This window comes from Typopeltis vanoorti, chromosome 11 (genome assembly GCF_054136105.1).
Source record: "Typopeltis vanoorti isolate ZY-2024b chromosome 11, IOZ_Tvanoo_1.0, whole genome shotgun sequence".
Lineage (NCBI taxonomy): Eukaryota > Metazoa > Arthropoda > Arachnida > Uropygi > Thelyphonidae > Typopeltis > Typopeltis vanoorti.
In genome coordinates this window covers 94,332,649-94,357,624 of record NC_143559.1, presented here as the reverse complement: position 1 = coordinate 94,357,624, position 24,976 = coordinate 94,332,649, and the positions used below count along the sequence as shown (strand labels likewise).

The following is a 24,976-nucleotide window of genomic DNA, read 5'->3' as shown; positions in this document are numbered from 1 at the left end:
CAGCCTGTTATCATAGATAATATTACACAAAGCCCTTCTCTGAACTCTTTTTTCATGGCTTTTTCCTCTCCAAGAAACCCATGAGACCAAACCTATGCGCAATAGTCCATATGTGATCGAAATCAATGCCTTGTACAGTGAAATGACAATCTCCTTATTTTGACTTATCAAGGTTCATATAATAGTTGCATCGGTTGTGCTGTTTTTACCGTTTGCGCGATAAGTCCTCTGAACTTCAATTCTCTATCCACCATCACTCTAAGATTCCTTGCTTCTTTCACCTCCTATAAAACAGCAATGCGATACAACAATAGATTTCAAATGAAAAAATCTTACATTTATTGAGATCAAACACTTATGTCCATCCTTCTATAGATATAAAAGTCTACATAGCCAGTCTGTTCAAATCTTTCTGAAGTACCATTGTATCAGAATCATTCCTAATAGTTTTGTCCAATTTTGCATCGTAAGCAAATAAATGAGTCCGCTCGTAAATCCTTTCCTTAATACGCTCTAGTCAGCGAATTATGTAATAAATGTAAAATAATAAATAAATCCTCTGATACCTTTTATTTCCCAAAAAAAGGAGTATGCGAGGTCAATTATCCCTAACTTTTTGAAGACTAGTAATGGACAGCTTAACCTAACCTTTAACCAATCATAGAATAGCTGGTCTACGACTGTCAGTGATGTTAACTAGCTCCCTGTGAATGGATGGACAACTGCCGCCATCTCGTGGTTTGCAAGCTTACTATGTATTATTATCCGAAATAGTGTTGAGTTTACGGTAGAGAAAAAATCGAGTTTTCAGTATTAAAATACATAAATAAATAAATGCTTTCCCCGTGATCGACTAACTCGAAAATCGGTCAAAAACGCCTCCTCCATTCCCCAGCTAGCATCGAATTTAGAACTGTCAATCTTCAGTCGCCTAGCAATGCAAACGCTATTTCCATAATGTAACTAGAGTACTGATCTCAAGACCTCCCTTTGACAAAGGAGGTCTTGGGATGAAGTTAGGGTTAAATGACTAAGGGTTAAAAGATTTTGTCTTAGTTAACAAGGCTTCTATTTCATTCTTAAACAATCGCTTCAAACTTTAAATACAAATGAGAATTCTAATAATAATTCTCTAACGCCTTTTATTCCAGTACAGGTAGTAGGCAAGACCGTTCAGCCCTTTCTAACTTTTTGAGACTGAGGGAACAGTTTAATCTCCGTCAATAGCCAATCAGAGATAGCTAGCCCACATGGGCGTCCACAGAGGGGTGAAAACTTTCACAAGTAGATCCTGGTGGGGGGGGGCACTTGGCCTCCTAGGATCTACTTGTGAAAACAAAAACAAAAAAATTAAATAAAAATTTATTAATGTAATTATTTCTCTCTAAGCTTCCCCTCCACTCCGGAATATTTTCTGCTGACGCCCATGCTGGCCCAAGACTAGTTCTATGTTCAGCTTATTTTTCTTTGAAATAATGCCTATATACAGAAATAGGATTTATTTAAATGGTGTTTATTTTATTTTATTTTTTCTGTCTTAGCTACTGACAATCCTCTTGCAGCTAAATGGCTATCCAAATCAGACTTCATATTTTTATGCGTTAATGTAATTATGTTTTATTATTTATTTTTTAGAACACGTTTCTCTCTGCTGAAGTTTTTAATAATTCATAAGCTGTTAAAGTAAATTTGGACGGAATTGCAATGGCGAATAAGATTACAACACAAAGAGTTTTTTTTAAAAAAAAAAACTAAAAAAGTCTGACTTGTATTACGTCTTCACTATTCGCATTCAAATTGCATTAGCCTTTTTTTAATACAGTGAGGATGTCGGAAACTTTTTTGTCATAAATCAAAAGAAAATATTGATATGGATAGTTTAATGATATGGATAGTTTCAAAAATGGAAAAACTTCATTAAAATAGAAATTTATTATATTCTTCAAAAATTAGAAAAGTAAACGGTCTTTTTATTCGCTTTATTTGGACTTGGAAATATATATATATATATATATATATATATATATATATATATATATATCCACTTTATTTGGACTTGGAAACATTTATATATATATTTATATTTATATTCACTTTATTTGGAGTTGGAAATATTTAGAATAAATATATTCACTTTATTTGGACTTGGAAACATTTATATATATATATTTATATTTATATTCACTTTGTTTGGACTTGGAAATATTTTTAATATATTTATATTTATATTTATTTTCACTTTATTTGGACTTGGAAATATTATATTTATATTCACTTTATTTGGACTTGGAAATATTATATTTAAAATATAATTTCCTCCTTATATAAGAACTGGTTTAAAGGGGCGAAGCAAGATTGCTTTTCATCTTCCCCGTTATCTGTAGAGGACAGTGTAGGGATAAGGTGTTATTGAGCTATTAAAGCTCTGATCATGGCAGGAGGGTAACAATAATATAATATAATATAATATAATATAATATAATATAATATAATATAATATAATATAATATAATAGCCGAGCCTCAGTTAGAACTTCATTGGCTACAGCATTGCGATCCATTACCCTCCAAGGGTATTGGATTGAATGAATCAATCACCGCCTATAATATATATAATATAATATATAATTTCCTCCTTATAGTCCTTATAAGGACTGGCTTAAAGGGGCGAAGCAAGAATGCTTTTCATATTCCCCGTTATCTATAGAGGACTGTGTAGGGAAAAGTTGTTATGTTATTGAGCAATGAAAGCTCTGATCATGGCAGGAGGGTAACAGCAATACCCAAGCCTCAGTTAGAACTTCATTAGCTACAGCATTGCCATCCATTACCCTCCAAGGATATCGGATTGAATGAATCAATCCTGACCTTCATATATCCATAATTTCCTCCCTGCAAATATGAGAAACAAATATAAGAAGTATAATAATAAATTAAAGGTGTATTATTGTTTTATATTTTTATTTTTATTTTCTTTAAACTACAGATTATATTTCTAAATTTTAATTAAAAACATTAGTTTTTAATCAGTATTATATTCAAATTAAATAAACAAATTGGTAATTTTTGTGTTTATGTTATGCTTTTTATGCTTGGTTATAAAACAGGCAAAAAAAAAAAAAAAAAAAAAAAAAAGAAGAAAAGAAAAGAAAGAAAACACGTTTATAGTTTAACATTCTGTCACTGAGGTCGCTAAATGTCACTTAGTTATGAGTCAGACTTCCGATTTTTCTTTTCCTTTATAACTCGCGCAATGGCACGAAGGGTTACGAAATACGAAGTTTCTTAAAATTCTCGCGTTTACCAAAGTCGAGCTGACATGCTTGGAATGTGTACGGTTTAAAGGAATTACGTTTTGAGAGGGGACGCAAAAGAAGTCGCTCGCGCTGGAGTCCGCCTGGTGGTGTGTGCGCGTTAACAGTGTCTTCTGTGTGTTACGTCAAACGATGTGGACTCCCATTACAGTTCTTCCCAGTCCCTCTCCCCCTCTCCTTCCGGTAGTTCCCGCCGGTTACTTGAGGGGGTTTAAAACAAGTGAGCTAATGATTTGCGGAAAACAGAGACGTTTTGTTAGGTGCCGTAACATAAGACGCTTGACCTTTCATTGGTTGGAAGTTGGGAGGAAATAAGGCACGTGGCGCAGGGCAGACCATGTGGCCGTCGCTGTCAACATGGCAGCAAGCTCCGCGTTCGATCGCATCTTTACCCGTTTGAAGCTTCTGTACGTTCTGGTCGGAATTCTGTACGGGGGTCTGTTCGTGGATATTTACTTCACCCTCCGAATTCTACATGGCGATACGGCGGTGCGTGTGTGTGGTGAAATCTCTAGTGGTGTGCACACAAGTGACCAGCGAACGCCAGCGTTCGCCTCTGTCGACGACAACGCCCGTACTGGTATAGCAGACGACGGCAAACCGCTTAACCCCGCTTCCACACAGACGGGGAGTGGTAGCGAGAGAGACGGCAATGTCGCTAGCTCGTGGCACTCCGAACAGAATCGGGGAGTGGAATTTAGTGAACTTATTACGAAGGATGTGAAATTATCTGTGACACAGCCTCCGTCAACTAGAGTTAAACGCAGGACTTGGCGATACCCACGCCAGTACAATGTACCGGAAGACACGGCGGTTCCCAGCGTGGAGTTCTTCCCGAAGCCTCAACCTACGGAGGAAACAGACGGTTACGTTTGGTTAACGTCATATTCCAGGATACCGGTAAGTAGATGATGCGGGATTGTTCAATCTCTGCTTGAACTCTAGAATATAAAGAGGAAAATGGACTAAATCCACTTCGTCACACGAACTACCGTTCATCGAATTGTATCTGCTCATCAAGGTTTTACCATAATAATAATAATAATAATAATAATAATAATAATAATAATAATAATAATAATAATAATAATAATAATAATAATAAATCCCTGCGTAGCTTTTATGGATCAACTAAAGCTGTTTCGCCGGTTGTGACCTCGTAATCAGAGATAGGGGATGTAATTAATTTACTCTTAGTATTTATTACTCATTTAAGGGAGATCATTAATATCATCCATATTTATAAACTGCATTGACGTTGATTATAATATATTTTCAATATAAATTTATTCCTTGTACGAAAATAAATTAAATAATACAGATTATTTATTTGTATTATTTATGAAAGGAAACTTTCATAATTTCTGGCTTGTCTAAGTATTTAGACAAGTAATGCCTACAGTAATGTATCCAGTATTCGTTGGTATTTTATATTTTTCCTTTTTATACAGTAATGTAAGTTGTTTTATTTTGTAAGTTCTCATTCCTTAGTATGCAAAGGAATATTGCTATGATTATGATTGATATAGGTATTTGGGATCAGAGTAATGTTTTATATTTATTGCATTATTTTATTTTATTTTTATTTTTATTTATTTTTTACATCAGTAATTTCGTCTTGGTATTACTTCAAGTCATGCAGTCCTTAATAATATAAATAAACACGATAATTTAAAACACACACAGACATATTTTAATACTAACTTTTTGAATTCACATATGTACACATTGAAAACTATATTGATTGGTCGAATTCGAATGCAGAAGTTTTTGAAGTGTTAAGAGGGCCACCCATCTATATCTCCATGTTACTATGTAGATACGACTGCTTTGTTTAAGTTGTTGATCACAGCCCAAGAAACTAAGGTTATGAGGTCATGGTATTGTGTCAGTCAACTGCGTGCGTTCTTTAGTCTGTTTTGCAGGATGAAAACCCTGCAATTCCTGTATGAAACCGGCTAATTCGCATTTCCGAGCAAGATACGAAAACTCTAGATACGGATGTGTCGCCTATTTCGGTCTAGAAGACGTAGCAAGTTTGAAGTATTATTATCTATTTTACTCACCAACATATGAAACTGTTTTTTCATTCAATAATACTTGAGTAATTCGTAAAGTTCATGTCTTAAAAGATTATACTCCTAGCGCCAGGTTGAAATAATAGTAAGAAGAAGAAAACGAATATAAACCGGTGTGTCTTCTGATACCAGTTTTACTTTTTTTACGTGCGTCAGACGAACACAATAGAGGAAAAAACCTTACTGCTATTGTTCTGAGCAGTTAAATTAGTTCTGAGTGAAAAGAACTAGACCTATATAAATTTGCTCCTGTCACAGGAAGTATTTAAATCTAAGTCTCTCTCAGGCAAGTGACGCGAAACCATTGGGCCACCATGGAACCAAGGGAGATAGTTAACATGTAATTATACCCCTCCTTAAAGTAACTAATGGATAGTTACACTCCTTGAAAACACTGCTACTGTAGTAAGCAAAAAAAAACATCGTAACCAGACTCGATATATCCAAGCTAAATATAGTCCCTATTCCTTGAAAAACAATATAAAATGTTTATATATTATTCATTAATTTGTGGCTATCTTGTTGGAGGGGGGAAGAGAATGAGTTAAAAAAGCGACCAATAAGTATTTTTTTAGCTATTTCATCCTTCAGGATGAAATAAGGGATCGTTTGTATGCTTGGCGTTCTCCTCAAGTTTTGAAACTGCAATGAAGTCAGTTATTCTCATTACATCTGAGCAAGAATGCTTTTCATCTTCCCCGTTGTCTGTAGAGAACAGCGTAGGGATAAGGTGTTATTGAGCTATTATATCTCTGATCATGGCAGGATGGTAACAGCAATAGCTGAGCCTCAGTTAGAACTTCACTGGCTACGGCATTGCAATCCATTACCCTCCAAGGGTATTAATCCAATTCACACACCGTTATTCTTAAAGTTCTTAAAAGAACTGGGCGATGGACTGAGTCCTTGACTCTTTATCCCGTCATCTGAATGAAGAAAATCTGTGTGGATGAGGTGTTATTGAGCTAAAAGCTTTAGTCATGGCTGAGTAAATGCAATAGCCGAGCCTCAGTTAAAACTTCATTGGCTACAGCATTGCCATTTGTTACCCTGGAAACTCACACACCATTGTCCTTATAGTCCTTATAAGGACTGGCTTAAAGGGCGAAGCAATAATGCTTTTTATCTTCCCCGTTATCTGTAGAGGACAGTATAGGGATAAGGTGTTATTGAGCTATTAAAGCTCTGATCATGGCAGGAAGGTAACAGCAATAGCTGAGCCTCAGTTAGAACTTCATTGGCTACGGCATTGCCATCCATTACCCTCCAAGGGTATTAATCCAATTCACACACCATTGTTTTTAAAGTTCTTAAAAGAACTGGGCGATGGACTGAGTCCTTGACTCTTTATCCCGTCATCTGAATGAAGAAAATCTGTGTGGATGGGGTGTTATTGAGCTAAAAGCTCTAGTCATGGCTGGGTAACGGCAATAGCCGAGCCTCAGTTAAAACTTCATTGGCTACAGCATTGCCATTTGTTACCCTGGAAACTCACACACCATTGTCCTTATAAGGACTGGCTTAAAGGGGCGAAGCAATAATGCTTTTTATCTTCCCCGTTATCTGTAGAGGACAGTGTAGGGATAAGGTGTTATTGAGCAATTAAAGTTCTGATCATGGCAGGAGGGTAACAGCAATAGCCGAGCCTCAGTTAGAACTTCATTGGCTACAGCATTGACATCCATTACCCTCCAAGGGTATTAATCACCGCATCTCACGGTCGATTACCATCTCGCTCCCCCCTTCTTTTTAGTCGTGAATAGCATAAATAATATCAATTAATATTATAAAAGTTATCTATAGGTGTTAATAGGTATCTGCAGAATGTTTATGTAAGAATATGAGAGATAAGCTCGTAGTTGTTTTTAAAAAATATGTCATTATTGTTTAATCTGGACTTTAGAGCTGAGCGAAATATGCGTCTATATATTTTTAAATAATATACTAATTTCCCATTATGTACCACTTTAAAATATACAATGCTTTTTTTTTTTCATTTAACGAATGACAAAAGAAATTCATTCAATGAAACTCTGTGTAGCTGCACTGAAGAGCATGAAAAACCTGCCCTTTGTATATAGCCAAACTATCGTTTAACACAGCACACAACTTCTTAATCTATTACTTTAACCCCCATCCCCCACCGTGAGTGTTTTAAACTATAAATCGTGCTATATTATATTACAATACTATGACAATATTTTACACACAATATTCTGTCTAAACATGGCGCAATCATTCACACAATATTCACACCGTTGTTGACAAGGCAGTGCGGAATGAATTGTTGATGAGCTCATACGTCATTGCAGAACGCAAAGCGACATCCGGTGACCTACCTACAGCAGTTTATCGATTTCCGTAAATTTCACTGCATATGAGCTAATAAAAAAAACTAGGAGGTTGTCACGCATCCAAGAACACATCACAACACTGGACCTACTTTGTAGAAATATAATACATATACGACATATTGGTCGTTTGCACTGTTATGGTTTTCGTGGTGTATCATGCAAGTTACTGGGATCATGTTCAGACAGTTAAAAAAAAAAAAAAAAAAACTCGCATATATATTGGCATAACAATAAATAAAAAGAATTTTTGGAGCACTTGGATTTTCCAGTATTTATATTTTTACTATGTTGAGAAAACGAGTACGTCTTCGGGATGAAGTCCATTAAGTTATAGTTTATAGAGTACGCAGATGATACAGATTATAGATTATATCCAATAGGTTCCTTATCCTTATAAGGACTGGCTTAAAGGGGCGAAGCAAGAATGCTTTTCATCTTCCCCGTTATCTGTAGAGGACAGTGTATGGATAAGGTGTTATTGAGCTATTAAAGTTCTGATCATGGCAGGAGGGTAACAGCAATAGCCGAGCCTCCGTTAGAACTTCATTAGCTACAGCATTGCCATCCATTACCCTCCAAGGATATTGGATTGAATGAATCAATCACCGCATCTCACGGTCGATTGTTCCTCCCAATCCATCCAATAGGTTTTTACTAATTTTTTGTTGACTATATTTACTATCTGTTAACAATATTAGTATTAATTAATAACTAAAATTATTTATAGTGATTTTAAGAATTTGAAAATATTGAATCAAAATTAAATATTAATAAATAGATTCCAAAATTGTTATTAACATATTTTATTTAAAATTTAAAGACACTGTACATATGTAAATAAAATTACTTTAATTCAAGTATTAAAATAAATAGTAATATTTAGTGCGCATGTCTAAAGTACATGAGTGTTATTCAGAACACTAGAAAAATCGGCTTGGAATGGATTATTTGCTCTTTTTTCTCTTTTTTACATATGTTATTGAATAAAAATCCTATAACCAAACTAATCCGTCTTGAAAGGAAGATATTCTTTATCTGGTGAATAATATATATATATATATACAGGGTGTTCGGGATAAATTTGACAGTTTCGTAAGGAAAAAGAAAATCTTCTTTGTATCTATTAAATTTAATGAATTGACAAAAAAACATTACAGGCAGAGTTAATTACAATACTATCAACAAGATTTACTCAAAATAACCACCATTAGCATCGATCACAGCTTCAATTCTGCTTCGGAACCTCGAACAAGCTGATGCTACAGTCTCCCTGGGAAGGGCCGCAAAAACTGTTTTAATTTTATCCATTAACTGGGCTTTTGTATTACTGGAAGTGCGATTGGTGTCTTTTTCAACTGCGCCCCATACAAAATAATCCATGGGGTTAAGGTCTGGGGAGTTTGGAGGCCAAACATTTGGACTGGTGAAGTCGTAGAAATTTTCAGACAACCATTTTTGACTTTTCCCAGAGGTGTGGCAAGGGGCCGAATCCTGCTGCCATACATACGGCCTACCATTGGCTACCCTTGTTATCCAGGGCTTGACTACAGTTAGCAACTCCACGAACAAAGCCCGAATTCCAATGCCAGGGTTCTTCAACACCTGTTCCTGCAGATTTGCGAGGAATTCTGCTGTACGAACGCAATCAGATCGTCTGCTAGGGATCTTTCTTCTTGCTACATCCTCGTAGTCACCATTGCAAGTCTCTAGTTCATGCCTGATTGTTTTTACTGTATTCAGGGAGCATTGGGCAGCAGTCGTAATATCCTTATTTTGATGGCGGGCACGAATCATCATGATACAAGTTATTCTCTTCCATGATTCAGGTGGGCTCCAGCTATCCATCCTTTCTGACATCTTGTATATGAATGAAGAAGGGTCCAAACTTTTAAATGAAGAGAAGTGTGTGTTAATACATGTAACTTACGGAAAAATATAATTAATTATAAATATGTCAAATTTATCCCGAACACCCTGTATATATATATATATACAGTATATATATATATATATATATATTTTTTTTTTTTTTTTTTTTTTTTTTAAGAATTGAATGACATAAACCGAGAGTGAAGGAAAAGGGTTTAATGGTATCACACGACTAGCTTTTTACAACCTTCTTCGGGTGTTTTCATAAAAGAAAAGAAAAAACAATTGAGCATTGAAGATAAAAACTGTGAACAGCACAGGAAAGTCACTATACATATTTAACGTGAAAACGTTGTAATTAACGTATCCAAAGCTGTTCCTTCGTTGCCCACATTGTTGGGTGAGTGCATGCGTATAGCATCTCGTGAGCGCCAGTATGTGATCAAAGCAGAATGACAGTCTGGGAGGTTGTAGCTTAAATTATTATTTAAATGTACAGGGTTGAGGATGATTTCTCTAGATTCTACAATTTTTCTCTCCAACTCGTCATGGCAACAGAAAATGTTGTTAGATCTATCCCAAAGGATTGTATGGTTTTGATCATCAGAATCGGCAGAAAAAAGAATATGGGTGGATAAAGCACTAGCACTTGTTCTCTTGTAAGTGATGTCCCTCCTTTGCACCTCCATACGCAATTCAATAGACTTATCTGTCTGGCCAAAGTAAGGAATGTCGCAGTCACACCATATGTTGTATACACCGTGATAATTTAGATTGTGATGGCTAGGCTTTGGACGGCTCAGTAGAGAGTGGATCTTAGGAAGCGGAGTGAATAAAGTTATAATGTTATATTTTTGAGAACCTTAGCTAATTTTTGACAGACTGAGCTTAATGTATGGTATAGATATATTGCCTTTAACAGTATTTATTTCTTCAGTATGGCGATTAGGAGGATTAAAAAGATATTTTTAGTATTTTTTTGAGAATAACCATTCAGTCTGAAAGTAGATCTAAGAAAATTTATTTCTTTATGAAGTTCATCTAGGTCGTCAAGAAGAGAGCGAGCTCTATGTCCCAAAGTAGAAATAATTCCAAGTTTCTGAGGAGGGAAATGATGGGACTGACTATAGAGATATCTATTTGTGTGTGTGTGTGTGTGTGTGTGTGTGTGTGTGTGTGTGTGTGTGTGTGTGTGTGTGTGTGTGTGTGTGTGTGTGTGTGTGTGTGTGTGTGTGTGTGTGTGTGTGTGTGTGTGTGTGTGTGTGTGTGTGTGTGTGTGTGTGTACATCGAAATTTTAAGTTTTTCAGAAGAACGGATCAGTTTCACGTCCAGAAAGGCAGGGAACCATTAGTTTCAAACTCAGCCGTGAATTGGGTATTCGGGTGTTGACTATTGAGATGTTCAAGGAAATCCAGGAGAGAATCATTTCCATGGCTCCAAATGAGAAAAATGTCGTCCATATATCGTTTCCAAATTCTAGGTGCTAAGGAATAGGAAGAAATAGCTTTAATTTCAAAATCTTCCAGATAAATGTTAGTACGTACAGGAGATAAAGGATTACCCCATTGCTAGAGCATGATTTTGCTTGTAGATGGTGTCCTGAAATCTAATGTATCGAGACTTGATGCAATGAGTAAGTAAGGCTAACATTTTTTTTAGATAACTTATCTTTAAGGAGTGTCAGGACTTCATCTGTAGGAACATTTGTAAACAAGGATACTATGTCAAAACTAGCTATGATTTCATTTTCTTGAACAGTAATATTCTTAATGTATGATGCAAAATCCGCAGAGTTGTTAATAAAAGACGAAGACTTGCCAGAAAAACATTTAAGGTATTTTGCGAGATATTTTGAAAGGTTGTATGTTGGTGAATCAATGCCGTCAACAATGGGACGAAGTGGGGTATTTTCCTTGTGGATATTTAGAACTCCATATATGAGTGGATGGAGGGAGCGAAGAGAAAGGCGAATGTTTCTAGACAGTTCAGAAGTTGTTTTTAATAAATTGTTGGTACGATTTTGAAATTCACGAGTGGGATCTCTCTCAAGAATTGAGTAAGATCTATATCTATATATATGAGTAAGATATATATCTATTATTTTAAAATATATTTATAATAATTTAAAAATGTATCGCTATTTTGTAATACACTATTTTAAAATATGTATAATTACTTATATAAGATAGATCATTTACTTTTGATTGTGATTTCCCCCTGTGGCGGCCGGGATAAGAATAATAAGAACATGCACTGTAGCCCATGCATGTCGTACAAGGCGACTAAAATGGGCACCCAGGGAGGGTAATGGATGGCAATGCTGTAGCCAATGAAGTTTTAACTGAGGCTCGGCTATATTACTCCATCCACATTTTCTTCTATAGATAACGGGGAATATGAAAACAATTCTTGTTTCACACATCTAGCCAAAAGAAACAAAAAAAAAATTGATTGTGATGCAGCTACTTGACAAACGGCTGTGTGAATGTATTTTCAGAAATAAATGTAATTCTTAATTTCTAACTTTAAACGGAACAATTCTTATTTCAGCTTGGAAAGTTTACAGAATAAGTACATTTTCCACTGCCTACTTCGCAAAATCCCTTGTTGCCATGGAAATGGAGGGGAGAGTACGGTTGAAGATGAAAATTCACAATAGTGTTTCTATTTCCGTCACAAGGAAACTTGTCGAGTTTTTATAGTTATGGCGCGAGTTCTAGGTCTCGAAATTTCGCTAAAGTTCTCTTGCTGTTCTGCATGCCCACGCATGTTTTCCATTTCGTTAGATTATGGGATTCAACGATCCGTTGAGCAACACTTCCTTGTAACAGATACCGCAATGTTTACTTTGTAAATTAAAAATGAAACGGGGAGGGGATGGAGAATAAGTATAGGCTATGAGTAGTGAAGTTTGAATTCTCTGTAGTTGGAATGTTTTCGTTTGTGGCATTTAAGAGAAGACTGCCAAGCGTATCCCCAAATATGCACATGAATGCTTAGAAGTAAACAGTCTAAAGATGGGCGTTTGGGTGTTAGTTTATAATTAAATATTTTTCGTTTTTCTTGCGTTTGTGAAAATAAACTATTTGAATGATTTATTCATTATGCATTTCGAAATGTAAATGTTAACCGCATTTGTTAAGAGAGGTAAAGTGTTCAGCAACTACAAATTAATATTAAAAACAGGTGAAAGGAGTGGGTGGGTAAGGCAAACAAATATTCAAAGAGCAACTCCAGTTATGTACTTTGCTGCCTTACACACTACTCGGGTTGCATCTCTCTCTCTCTCTCTGCGTATTCATAAGTGATATAAATTAAGTTACAGCTTTCGTATACCATAGAATATACAAGTCGGAATCCGGAACCTTAAGTTGCACAGTTAAGTATATAATAATTGGGAACTTAATTAGACGGAGGTTGGAACACTCAAGTAATATTTCGTGAAGAAAGATCTTCCAAGAAATAAATGCTGTGTACGGATGCTAACCAATAGCTGATCATGTTTTTTTTTGTTTGTTTTATATGTGTGTGTGTGTGTGTGTGTGTGTGTGTGTGTGTGTGTGTGTGTGTGTGTGTGTGTGTGTGTGTGTGTGTGTGTGTGTGTGTTTTATATTATTTTATTTTTTTAAGATTCATGGGAAGTGGAGAAATGACCGATGCTTATAGTATATTTTCTGTTTTATTAATATGGATCATTATTGTCACCACTGCGAGTGGATTTATAAATTAGACAAGGTTATGAGAATAATGGAGATTTGCTGTCCCAGTCATTGTCCTTTGTACTTGAATGAAATAGTCGTAACTATTAAGGTTAAGAAATGGGAAACCGAACTAAATCCTAGCCTTACATTAAAAGCAGACTGTTTCTTTAAATTTAGTATGGTGGAGTATAAAATAAAAAGGAAAAAAAAAAACTTCCTGTTCTCTGAATCATGATTAACAATCAAAATGAAAAACTGCATAAAGCTTTAGTTTAGATTATATTGAGCATAAAGCATTATATTTAGTTTAGACCTCGATTCTTTATTTCTTCATGACATGGGTAGAAAACCTGTGAGGGGAAAAAGTAACTCGGAAGAAATATAAATTTGGACTGGAAAATCTCATTGATTGTGATTAGTTACATGCCGAGTTATGATTATCATGTGAAGAAGTGAAGGAGATAATATTAGGCTAATTTGTAAGCATTGTTTAGAACTAGCGGAATTAAAACAAATGATGCAGATAACAATAAGTAAATCTAGAATGGTACAGTATATTAAGTATAGACTTTGCATGGCAATATCATCGAAAGATGTGATCTGCCATCCAGGTATTGGATGGCAGATCACATAAATGTGGAAGATGCTTCAGTGCAGAAATTACGCGGGAGTAGAAGAAAAGTGGTTGTCTAGAGAATGGATAAATTAAGTAAAAGGTGAATCCCCGGAAATTAAGTAAAAGATTAATAATCTGAAACGGTCAAGTGGTGATGGTATTCACCTAAGTACTGGTGGCTCCATCGATTCAGTAACGCCTTAAAATCAGTAATCGTTTTAAAGTTTTCGAAATGAAACCAACATTTTGGCATCTGAAATAGGAGTAAAGGTTGTTTCAAATAACAACGTGGTGGGGATGTCATTGTTACAGTGCACTTTGAATAACATTATGTTCTTATATTCTAATGCTCGAAGCTTAAGAAAATAATCTCACTTAGTATATATTGTTGACCGGAGAAATTAAGCCCCATATCATTGCCATTTCCGATTTCTTCTTAAAATAATGATGTTTTAAGCCGAAACTAGAAATGGTCATGATAGTTGGCTAATATCGGAGTGTGTAATGGTAGACGAGTCCAGATAGGTAAAAGAAGAGAGTGGCATATTGCTGCTTATCAGGAAAAATTGTTTTTTTCTAACTGAAATATTTGAGACGTAAGAATATTCCGATAAAAATTTAGTTCTTTCAGTAGTAATCAGAAACCAGTATTCCATTCTATGAACCCTTAGCTCTAATTCTGAGATATAAAATTACCTTTTTTAAAACCGAAACTCTGGTTGGTTTGCCTATTTTGCGTGATGAACGCATTGAATTTCTGGGAAGAAAGATCTCCGCTGCCCATCTCCCATTGAGACAAGCTTACCCACCTTCACGTACTTATCATTAATTATTATCACTAAATACAATTAGTAAAATAAATTTAATTAGTATTAATATGTATTAATTTATATTATGTATATAATAACGAAACTACAACAAATGAAGTCAAATAACTTTAAAACGGAATGACTGTTGAAAATTGATTGTTTAGTTCGAAGAATAGTTGCAGAGAAAAGTGTGGGTAAATGGCAAGAATATTTGCTGAAGATAGGAAACCTTCCTTATATGGAATATATTCTTTTAAAATCAGATAATTCACATACAACATGTGTTCAAAATTTCAGCAGTTATCTGCTAACGTTTATGCTACACATGATTGTTTACATAATAGTTTCAACAATAGTTTTGGACCAAATCATTTTCAGCATTTTTGTATAAAACAAAATTATTTAGAAAAATACAATTTGAAGGAACAGTAATAGTAGGGATGAATGAATTCGTAGGTGTAGTTAATATTGTTTTTGTTGTTGCTCGAGTTAAAATAGGCGTTAAGTAGATCGAAGAAATTTTAAAGTGCAAATTAACAATGCCAACTGGCACATCCATGGAAGAGAGACCAGCAGCAATTATAAAATTTTTAGAATAGTTAAAGGGGATCACAGGTAGGTAAATCTAGGATATTGAGGAGCGTGAGCAGTTGTTCAGGTGAGTGCTTGCATCTGAAGCGGAAGAGAAAGTTCTACCGTTTGAATGACAGCTATAAATATACTTTTATGTCAAAAGAATGTGACGTTATTATTCCGAGATAGAGCTCGCCTTGACTGAGAACTTTGATGTTTTCTGGTAGAAAGGTATTCTTTTAAGGGATAAATGAGAAGGGAATGATCATTTTGATGGAAGTAGAGTCAATAAGGTTATCTTTATTATTATTATTATTATTATTATTATTATTATTATTATTATTATTGGAAAATAGGTATGTATTCAGCATTTAAGGAGGTGATGTTTTATTTATTTTTATGGCTAAGTTATAAAGGAAAGAATTGGGAACCAATTCTTTCCTTTATAACGTAGCCATAAAAATAATATATTGGACAGACTATTACAGTGCGCAGAACAAGAATTAAATCTGCTAAGAACCCTGTTGTATAGGTCACACATATTTTGACACTCGAATTCCCTAGTAAGCAGAGTAATGGAGAAATCGCATCACTCATCTGCTACCTACCTAAAGACTTGTCCAAACATCATATCAGAGTAGCATTTCGGAACCAGTGAGGACTTCCGTGAGTTCCATGATTGATGAGAGTATGATTATGTTCACAAAATCAACATTTTAAAATTGTGTGTTGGAATTTTTTCAGAGCCAATGATATGTGCACTAAGAAATTCTTGGTAGATTATTTGGTGTGACAAAATCCTAGTGACAATTTTTTGGGGGGGTGAGAACAGTGAAATACTTACGGAGTTCAGATTACGACATGCACGAAGCATACCAGAAATCGATAGTTCAAAAAGAGAAGCATTTTTTTTCATAAGGATCGAAAGCATATCTTTAAATTACTAACTTTCAATTAGCAAAATTACATCGCCTAAAATATGCATACCAAGTGTGGCGACAACCCAAGCTATTTTAATTTATATGAATTTTCTGTCATACTAACTGCATTACACTTCTGAATATGACAGAATTAATGCAAGGTAAAATAACTTGGGTTTACGTCACGCTTGAAATGCACATGTTTAGTGGCATAATTTTACAAATTTGACAAAAACTGATATAGCAGTTTTTTTCTTGCAAAAACAGCTTACCAATTATCAAACTTGCAAGTAGAATGAAATACTTGATGTGATATTTTAAAATAAATTTTGTTAGATCAGCCAGTTTTAAAATAGCATATATATTATAAATAAAATTTATTATGTAAATATTAATATTGTGAAAGCTTAACCGAGATTCACACTCTACATAATCTGCTTAAAAACTAAAAAAATAAAAATTAGAAAGTAATGTGCGGTTTGGGTTGAGGGATATTGCGACCTAAGAAGAGTTCACACAATTAATAGGCAACAAGTTCGTAGTTTAAATTACAAGCATACTCCTGTTCATATGACACGTTAGGTTCCAGACTCTAGACACACCATCATCGCTACATTTAATAATTTTAATTTTAATAATAATTTTAATAATTTTAGTATCAAATGTAATACGTTCACGCAGAGTAATATGTAAAATAATAATTCTACACAGTTTTTCTACACAATAATTCTACACATTCAGGAGAAACGCCAAAATAGAAAAAAAAAAACGGAAAGAGAGCAACGAAAATAAACTGAGTTCAAGAATATTGCACACATTGGATGATTCACAGCAGCGTTATATCGCTAAAACCGTCGTATAGACGAATGCCGCATCGTAAATGAGCATTGGTCATAATTGGAAAGCGCCGTATGAATGGATAGTTAAAGCAAAGTGTCGTAAAGCGGGGATATTATCCATTTACAACACACTTTAATCATTCATTCATTTTCAGCCCTCTCTTACTTCTAAGTATTCTCTGTAAGTTATTTTCAATGATGAAATACTCAATATGCATAAAAAATAAATAAAATATTTTGGCAGTGTATAATTTTTAGTCCCAAAAAATCTATGTTATCAATTAAAATAAGATCAAAATATTGCTTATTGGTATTAAAATCTCTTTATTACAGAAAAATTTTCTATTCTTATAAATACACCTAATAATATATTAAATCAGTGTTAACTGGTCATTCGAAAACGTAGTGACCATATTGTGGCGGTGATTGATTCATTTAATCCAATACCCTTGGAGGGTAATGGATGGCAATGCTCTAGCCTGTGAAGTTCTAACTGAGGCGCGGCTATTGCTGTTACCCTCCTGCCATGATCAGAGCTTTAATTTAATAGCTCAATAGCACCTTATCCCTACACTGTCCTCTACGGATAACGGGGAAGATGAAAAGCATTCTGGCTTCGCCCCTTTAAGCCAGTCCTTATAAGGACTATAAGGACCATGACCATATTGTGAAGAGACTATGCAGTTTGTTTGAAAAAGTCCTTTTTAGGACTTCCAGGGTAACAAATGGCAATGCTGTAGCCAATGAAGTTTTAACTGAGGCTCGGCTATTGCCGTTACCCAGCCATGACTAGAGCTTTTTAGCTCAATAACATCTCATCCACACAGATTTTCTTCATTCAGATGACAGGATAAAGAGTCAAGGACTCAGTCCATCGCCCAGTTCTTTTAAGAACTTTAAGATCATATCGTTGACTAAGCAAAATTTCTTGTTTGGTGTTATTAATTAATAGCAGTATTAAAATAAAAGATTTTATGAGTACGAGATTTGGAAATTTACGGATCAAGGTAGGAGATCTCCATATATAACGGATGACAATGCTGTAGTCAATGAAGTTTTAACTGAGGCTCGGCTATTGCCGTTACCCAGCCATGACCAGAACTTATAGCTCAATAACATCCCATCCACACATTTTCTTCAATCAGATGAAGGGATAAAGAGTCAAGGATTCGGTCCATGCCCCCCCCCCCAAAAGTACGAGATTCGGTAAACACGACAAACATATCAATGATTACTTCCTGTAAACGCAGAATTTTGCTAGTTTCGTCCTGGTTGTGTAGGACTTCTTCAGATGTAAAACAATATCAAACAACAACAAAAAATGGACACATGCTCACAAATAATTTGACTTCTGGTAATTAAAATTATTTGCGAGCATGTGTCCATTGTTTTGAATGTTGGCATGTTCTCGTTTGAGTATGTGGTTGGTCATAGCTATAAACATTCAGATAGATTAACGCTAATGTTTCTTTTCATTTCTAGAAACATCTCCAACGATTCCTAGAGTTTTCTTTCGGTCTTGTCATAACAGTGGTGTAGGATTTCAGAATCATTCCATTGATCTCGGTGTCCATCTGTTGAGGCAATATGTAGATTGGTTAAAGATAATTAAAGATAAGACATATGATGATGATAGAGCTAAGGCTTTTGGTATTCTTTGTCTCTGGTATACTCTTCGATGAGCTGTTTAATAATGTTTCTGTCTACCTTAGTATGGGAGTCTTACAATTACATTACGTACTAAAAACTCACGGATATTTCAGTTCGAAATAGTGGTTGTAGCTTAAAGAAAGAAGTAAATACTGCTTTAATTTGATGCTATTCGAATTTCAGTACGTCTAATTGAAAGAGAATCGATATAGTGAAGAGAAATAAAACCACCTTTGACTTCCTCATCATCAGCTTCCAATGAGTTGAGATTTCTTTAGCCATTTTGTAGGAAGTCGTTATAAATTGCAGTCTTTGCTATATCTCGTAGGCTCCACGCGTTTTAACATGTCAAACTGTGTGCTTTATAAAATTGCTCAAATTCAGGTTTTATATTTATGCATGGACCTAATTAAGAGACGCACAAATATAATTTTCTGTTAAAGCACATTAACAGAAAATTATTGGCCCGATATTTCATATTTAAATGTATACGAAGTAATAAACAGAAAATCCTCATATTTAAAGCGCGAAATATGACCTGCGATCCAAATATTTTCAAGTCCCTGACGAGATGCAAATATACTTTTTATGAGGAAATTCCAGGCCTCCTACTTTGTCAAAATAGGAAGGATGTTAGCAGTATAACTCGTAAATTGGTTTCATTATTAATATGTGTGATAGGAACTAAGTACTTTGATACGCATTGGCGCTTTACTTGTTATGATATTTTTATTCAGTTTCTTTAATTAAATATTTTATTACGTATCAAAACCCATTAGCAAGTACTTTGTAATTGTAAAAATATGTAATTTGCCATAGTTTTAATTAATATTGAATAAACTCATTTATTGAAATAACAAGGTCCAAAGTAAGGTTAAAAAACTATTAAAGAACGCAAAATTCTAAAAAGGGATTTTTCCAAAGCAAAGTGATAAGTGATAATGTTCTAAAAATAGGCTTAATCCCAAATGACATCTAAGTCATCACTCAATCGTTAATCCTACAAATTAAACGGAAGTTTTGTTTATCCAGAAAAAAAATCGTCTTTAAATAGATTGGAGCATGCAAAGAGGATTAATTGACATTAGTATCTAAAAATCCGCATGGTTTAAATTCAGATAGTACGTAGTTTCCAAGTATAAATATTTTATACTTAAGGAATTGAGAAAAATGTATTATGCTGCTGAAATTAGAGATCTAGAATGGCCAGTAAACAAAGCATTAGACTTAAGAGAAAGCATCTGAAGTTGAAAAAAAGTGTGTGACATTAGAATACATTCATCGGGAAGGCTGATAACGTTCGTTTGATGTGCTTGCATTTCAACTGGTTGGAAGTTACTGGTTTCGTACTGTGGTGACAGAAATTCTCCTCCCAGAACCGTGGATGTTTATTTTTATTTATATGGCGTAAAGAAAAACAGGCAATATCAGAGAAGAAATACAAGAGTCAAACATAATATCTGACTTTGGAACATTATTTATTTTATTTTATTATTTTTTGTAAAGTCTAAATGAGAGCGGTAGAAGAACCTATAATCAATTAATGGTGTGTGGTTTAGAGTGACGCGAAGTTTGAGAACCAAAAAAAAAAAAAAAAAATTATATTCATGAAAAATAGAAGCTGTAAGTTGTACTTATTGGGAAACATTTTGAGAGAATAGCTGTTCCGGAGACCAGAGATGGATGGAATAAGATTGAAAGAGGAAAATCAGATTCTGTGTTTGCAGATGGATTGAAATGGGATGTTGGACAACTGCTGATCTTATTTTAGCAGGCCAATGGAAAGCTGTAGAATGATGAGTTCCAGTTCAGTTGAGCAAATACCATTTTAGCACTTGTACAAAAGAAATCAAACAAACAGTGCATCTGCAATAATGGTTGAAGTGAGTCAATGAGGAATGAAGCATCCCGGATCGCTCTCCTGTGGACTGCATCAAGAATTTTTTGAAGGTTTTTGATACACAACTCCAGACTTGTAAGCAGTATTCTAATGATTTGTGGTTTTTATGATTTGTGCAGAATTACTAGTGGATCGTGAAAAAGAATGCTTAAGTTTTGCAGACTAAGGTACTGATGTGATTTATTCCAGGAAATGCTAGAATTAAATATCCGATGGTAGAAGGAGAGAGAGAGAGAGAGAGAGCTGATCCAGTCTGGTGATTTGTGTATTAATGAGGATAAGGAAGAGTCATTTGACATTCTTTTTAGGAACTGAATGTTTGGGTATTATTGAATGTGAGCAGGTTACCCTTTCCTCCACTGAAAAAATGGTATGAGATCTTTATTAATTAAAGGCATAAGGTTGTTTAAGGTCTTTTAGATTGGGATGTTTGAGCACCGCATGATTGTCAAATGAGTAGGACGAACCGAGTGTACTGTCATCGGCAAAACTGATGGTCAGTGAGAAAAAATCTGTTATGTATAGGGAAAAAAGGTTAAGCAATAGAACAGAGACCTGCGCAACTCCTAAAATAATCAAGAAGCTCGAAGAGAGGAAACCATGCCCCCATTGCACTGAGTGAATGATCAGAGAAGAGAGAGAGAGAGAGAGAGAGAGAGAGAGAGAGAGAATAACTCTACACATTTCTCCACACCATTCCATGATACGTGTGCAATGGTGAATGATGTAGGCCAAGAGCTCTAAATCGACAGTAGATCCAGAGATCCTCCTTGGATTTAGAGCTCCCAGATCCATGAATGAACAATGAGATCTCTGGATAGGGAAGTTTACTTTTAATGATCTTCTCCATTATTCTGGAGAAGAGTGAGGTGAGACCAAGTGTCAATCTTCCTCTTTTTTTGGAATATGGTGACTATGCTTGCTTCCATGTATTAGAAAATGTGCCAGAACTGTATTAAAGATTGTAAAGACAAACATGTGTTGCATTCCTGATAAGAATTTCTGGTTTCAAACGAGAAGATACCACCAGGAGACCAGAAGCGTTTTTATATCTACATTATTTAATATTTTTCTGCTGTTTTTTAAAGAAAGATTACAGGATACACATAGGCCTGTTTCTTGAATTCAATGAGATAATTTGGATTGGTAATCGTCATCAGGAATTAGAAGAAAGGAATGATACAGGACGGCTTTAAGTACTGTAATGGTGGTGCCTTCTGGATGAGAGAGAGAGAGAGAGAGTTTAAAGACATTATCATAAGTTGTGCCCGATGGTTTTATTAGGGACAAGAAATCACGGGGAATTCTTGAAAAAGAGTTGGAAAAGATTGACTCATGGACATGTTGGCCCGACCAGTCTCCTTACAATAACGTGGCCTCTACACGGTCTCTCGCATACCACTCAGATCTCACCCTTTCCATGCACAGTCTTTTAGATTTACAGCTGTACAATTGTACAGTTATGCGCAAGCTGATACGAGAAAACTCCTGACTAGTTATCATAAGGATTGGACCCGTACTATCTAGATGGATGCCTGCGATACTGTGTTACTTACCTTCGAAATGGAGAACATGTATGCTATCTAAGTATGTTTGCCATTTCTTTGAAGATATCATTCACACTTAATGGAATACAGAAGGGAGAGTAAACTCGCTGCTCTGGAGACCAAAGTCGGAATCGGTCACTTAAAGCCTATAATAAGTGCAGTAGTTGTATTTCTCCAAGTGATGTAAGTTATCCACCACCTAAAGTGTAGATGGTATTTCCTTGAACTACATGACATTCCGGATTCTTCGCTGAATTCGTCAGGGTCCCTTTTGTAGAAATAAGCCAACATCATGAGAATGCGAGATTAGTAGTTGGCAGAAAGTGGCTGTACGAGTATATCAATCAATCATCATCATCTGCTTATTGATAGCTTCGGCTCTGATTCCAACCAATCTCATCCCGTTCGCATTTAGACTCTTTTGCTTAGAATTTCGCGGGAATGAATAAACAAAGTAGTAATAGGAGTTCTAGAAATATATATATTTCTAGAAGTCGCTTGCACATTTCGGTTGGGTGTGCTATCGTGGCATATGTAACCAGCGCTACAAAACTCACGTCAGTTTGATCGTATGATTGCAATTTTAGCAATGCATGAAAGTTTTAAGAAGGTATAGCACATCAGTGCTATCTTAATTGGCCTAATGCAATTAATTGTAGAATAACTTTCCGGTTCTGGTTTTCCGTTTCAATCATTTCTGACCGTAGGTGATTCTGTAGGCATTGCTCACAAAGTATTCCTGGTGAGATTTTTACAGGTAGTTCACCATTGCTTTCCCCAACCAGCCAATTTTATCCGGGCTCGGGACGTATTCGTGACTGTAATCCATGTGTGTTCACAGGGACGGTTTTCCTGTTCTGGGAGACGAAAAACACGAGTTTCTAGGTGAAAAAATCCCCTACATTCGTATGAGACCAGCTAACTCACTTTTAGTCGAAAGAGACTAGATAAAAGTTCCTCACGTTACTGAATGGAATCGAACCCAGGTCTTTCCGACCAAAGAGCTTCGTCTATACTGACTGAGCTACGGTGGCTGTAAGATAACTTTGAATACTTTAATTGATTGTTATTAATTGTAACCAAATCTGCGCAGAGTGGGGCACAATGTGAAATGACAATGTGGGGGATAATAATGAAGGAGAATGTTCTATTTGGTTGGTATATTTGAATTACTCAGAGGTGTAAAATTTGGAAGAGGAGTACGAATCTTACCTCCTTCGATTACAATACTGTTTCCCACTGTAAATAATGGCAAAAAAAGTTATAAATTTATCGTAAATTATATAAAACTTGTCTATAATATATATATATATATATATATAAACTTAGCTACCAGGCCAGTTCACACGTCATGCACGCAAAACAGATGAAATTCAGAAAACAAAAGCAGCAACTCATAACAAATGAGAACGTTCAATTGGATTGGTTGACACAATAACCGATCACAGCTCTAGGTGCTATTGTCTCAGTGCTCACCCTGCCTCGCCTCCTGAGAGGCTTAAAACAATAAAAAAGGCTAAGAATTCGACCCGTTGTGCCATCTGTATGTCTGATCAAAGGGCTCAAAGGTGTATGTATTTTGAACGTACCCAGGCTATAAATGCGAATGTGATGCAATGTTGACTCGTCGAGAAGTGTTCTCTTCATGAAGCATTAGTATATTGTGTTTACTTTTAGGAATCAGGCGAAGTCTGGAAACAATTAGGGGAATCTTTAACGGGAATAAATTCAAGAATATAATATCGGTGATATTGCTATTCGGTGGATGAACACCGCACACCTGCACACCTGCACACCTTGAATATTCACTACTATATATACACCCTCTGTCCAAAAAGAAACCGAACTTTTCGAAAATAGAAGAAACTAGTGGCGCCAACTGTTGTGTCTTGTTGTTGTTGTCGAAAGCGGTCAACTGTTTATGACTTTTGTTTCATTAAAAGCCGAGTTATAGTGCCAAGAGTGACAGTGTCTTTTGACGAACGGTCGGTCGTCACGATATTCATGCCATACGCGATGAATTCTCGCTATCACTCGCTTCAAACTTTCGAGATAAAACTCCTCCATTGACCGTTTGGCCAGGCAGAACGAATTCTTTTTGGATAATGCCCTTGAAATCGTAGATAGAAATCAACATTGTCTTTACCTTTGACTTCTCCAAGCGACTCTTTTTTCGGATGTCTCTCTTCTGGTGGTCTCCACTCAGCACTTTGGCTCTTTGTTTCGAGCGCATATCAAAACACTACGTTTCATCACCAGTAACGATCATTTCAAGGAAGTTTGAGTCCTTACGAGGACTCAAATTTTAATGAGGTTTTAATGAAGTCCTTGCAGTGTTCAATTCGATACATTTTTTGCTCCTCTGTCAGCTTGTGGGGAACATATCGTGAATTCAATTTACGAATGCCCAAACTCTTGGTGAAAATGTTGTGAACAGTGATTTTGGAATCCCCAATTCATCTTCGATCAATCGCACGGACGATTTCGGGTTTTCTTTGATGAAATCACCCACTTTTTGGATGTTAACTTCGCTCAGTCCAGTTTTTGGACCCGGCTTTTCGTCGTCCTCAAGCGTCTCACCACCACTTTGAAATCGTTTAATCCACTCTTAAACTTGAGTACGATAAGTATTCATCACCGTATGCTTTTTGTAGCATTTGATGCGTTTCGGTAAACCTTTTACCAAGTTTAACACAAAAGTCAATACTATATATATATATATATATATATATATATATATATATAGTAGCGAATATCTTGCTAGGGTTACAGCAATGACCCGAAATATTAATCATGTTAATGTCAT

General features: G+C 35.4%; 1 protein-coding gene across 1 annotated transcript in view; it reads left to right on the top strand.

The window, feature by feature from the left end:
* Positions 1-3,418: 3,418 nt before the first annotated feature.
* Positions 3,419-24,976, top strand: part of LOC150101858 (uncharacterized) — a 148,091-nt gene continuing 126,533 nt past the window's right edge. The window contains exon 1 of the mRNA XM_090400373.1: positions 3,419-4,213. Within this exon, the coding sequence (XP_090256499.1) occupies positions 3,671-4,213 (543 nt within the window). The 5' untranslated portion in view covers positions 3,419-3,670. The remainder of the gene's footprint in view (positions 4,214-24,976) is intronic.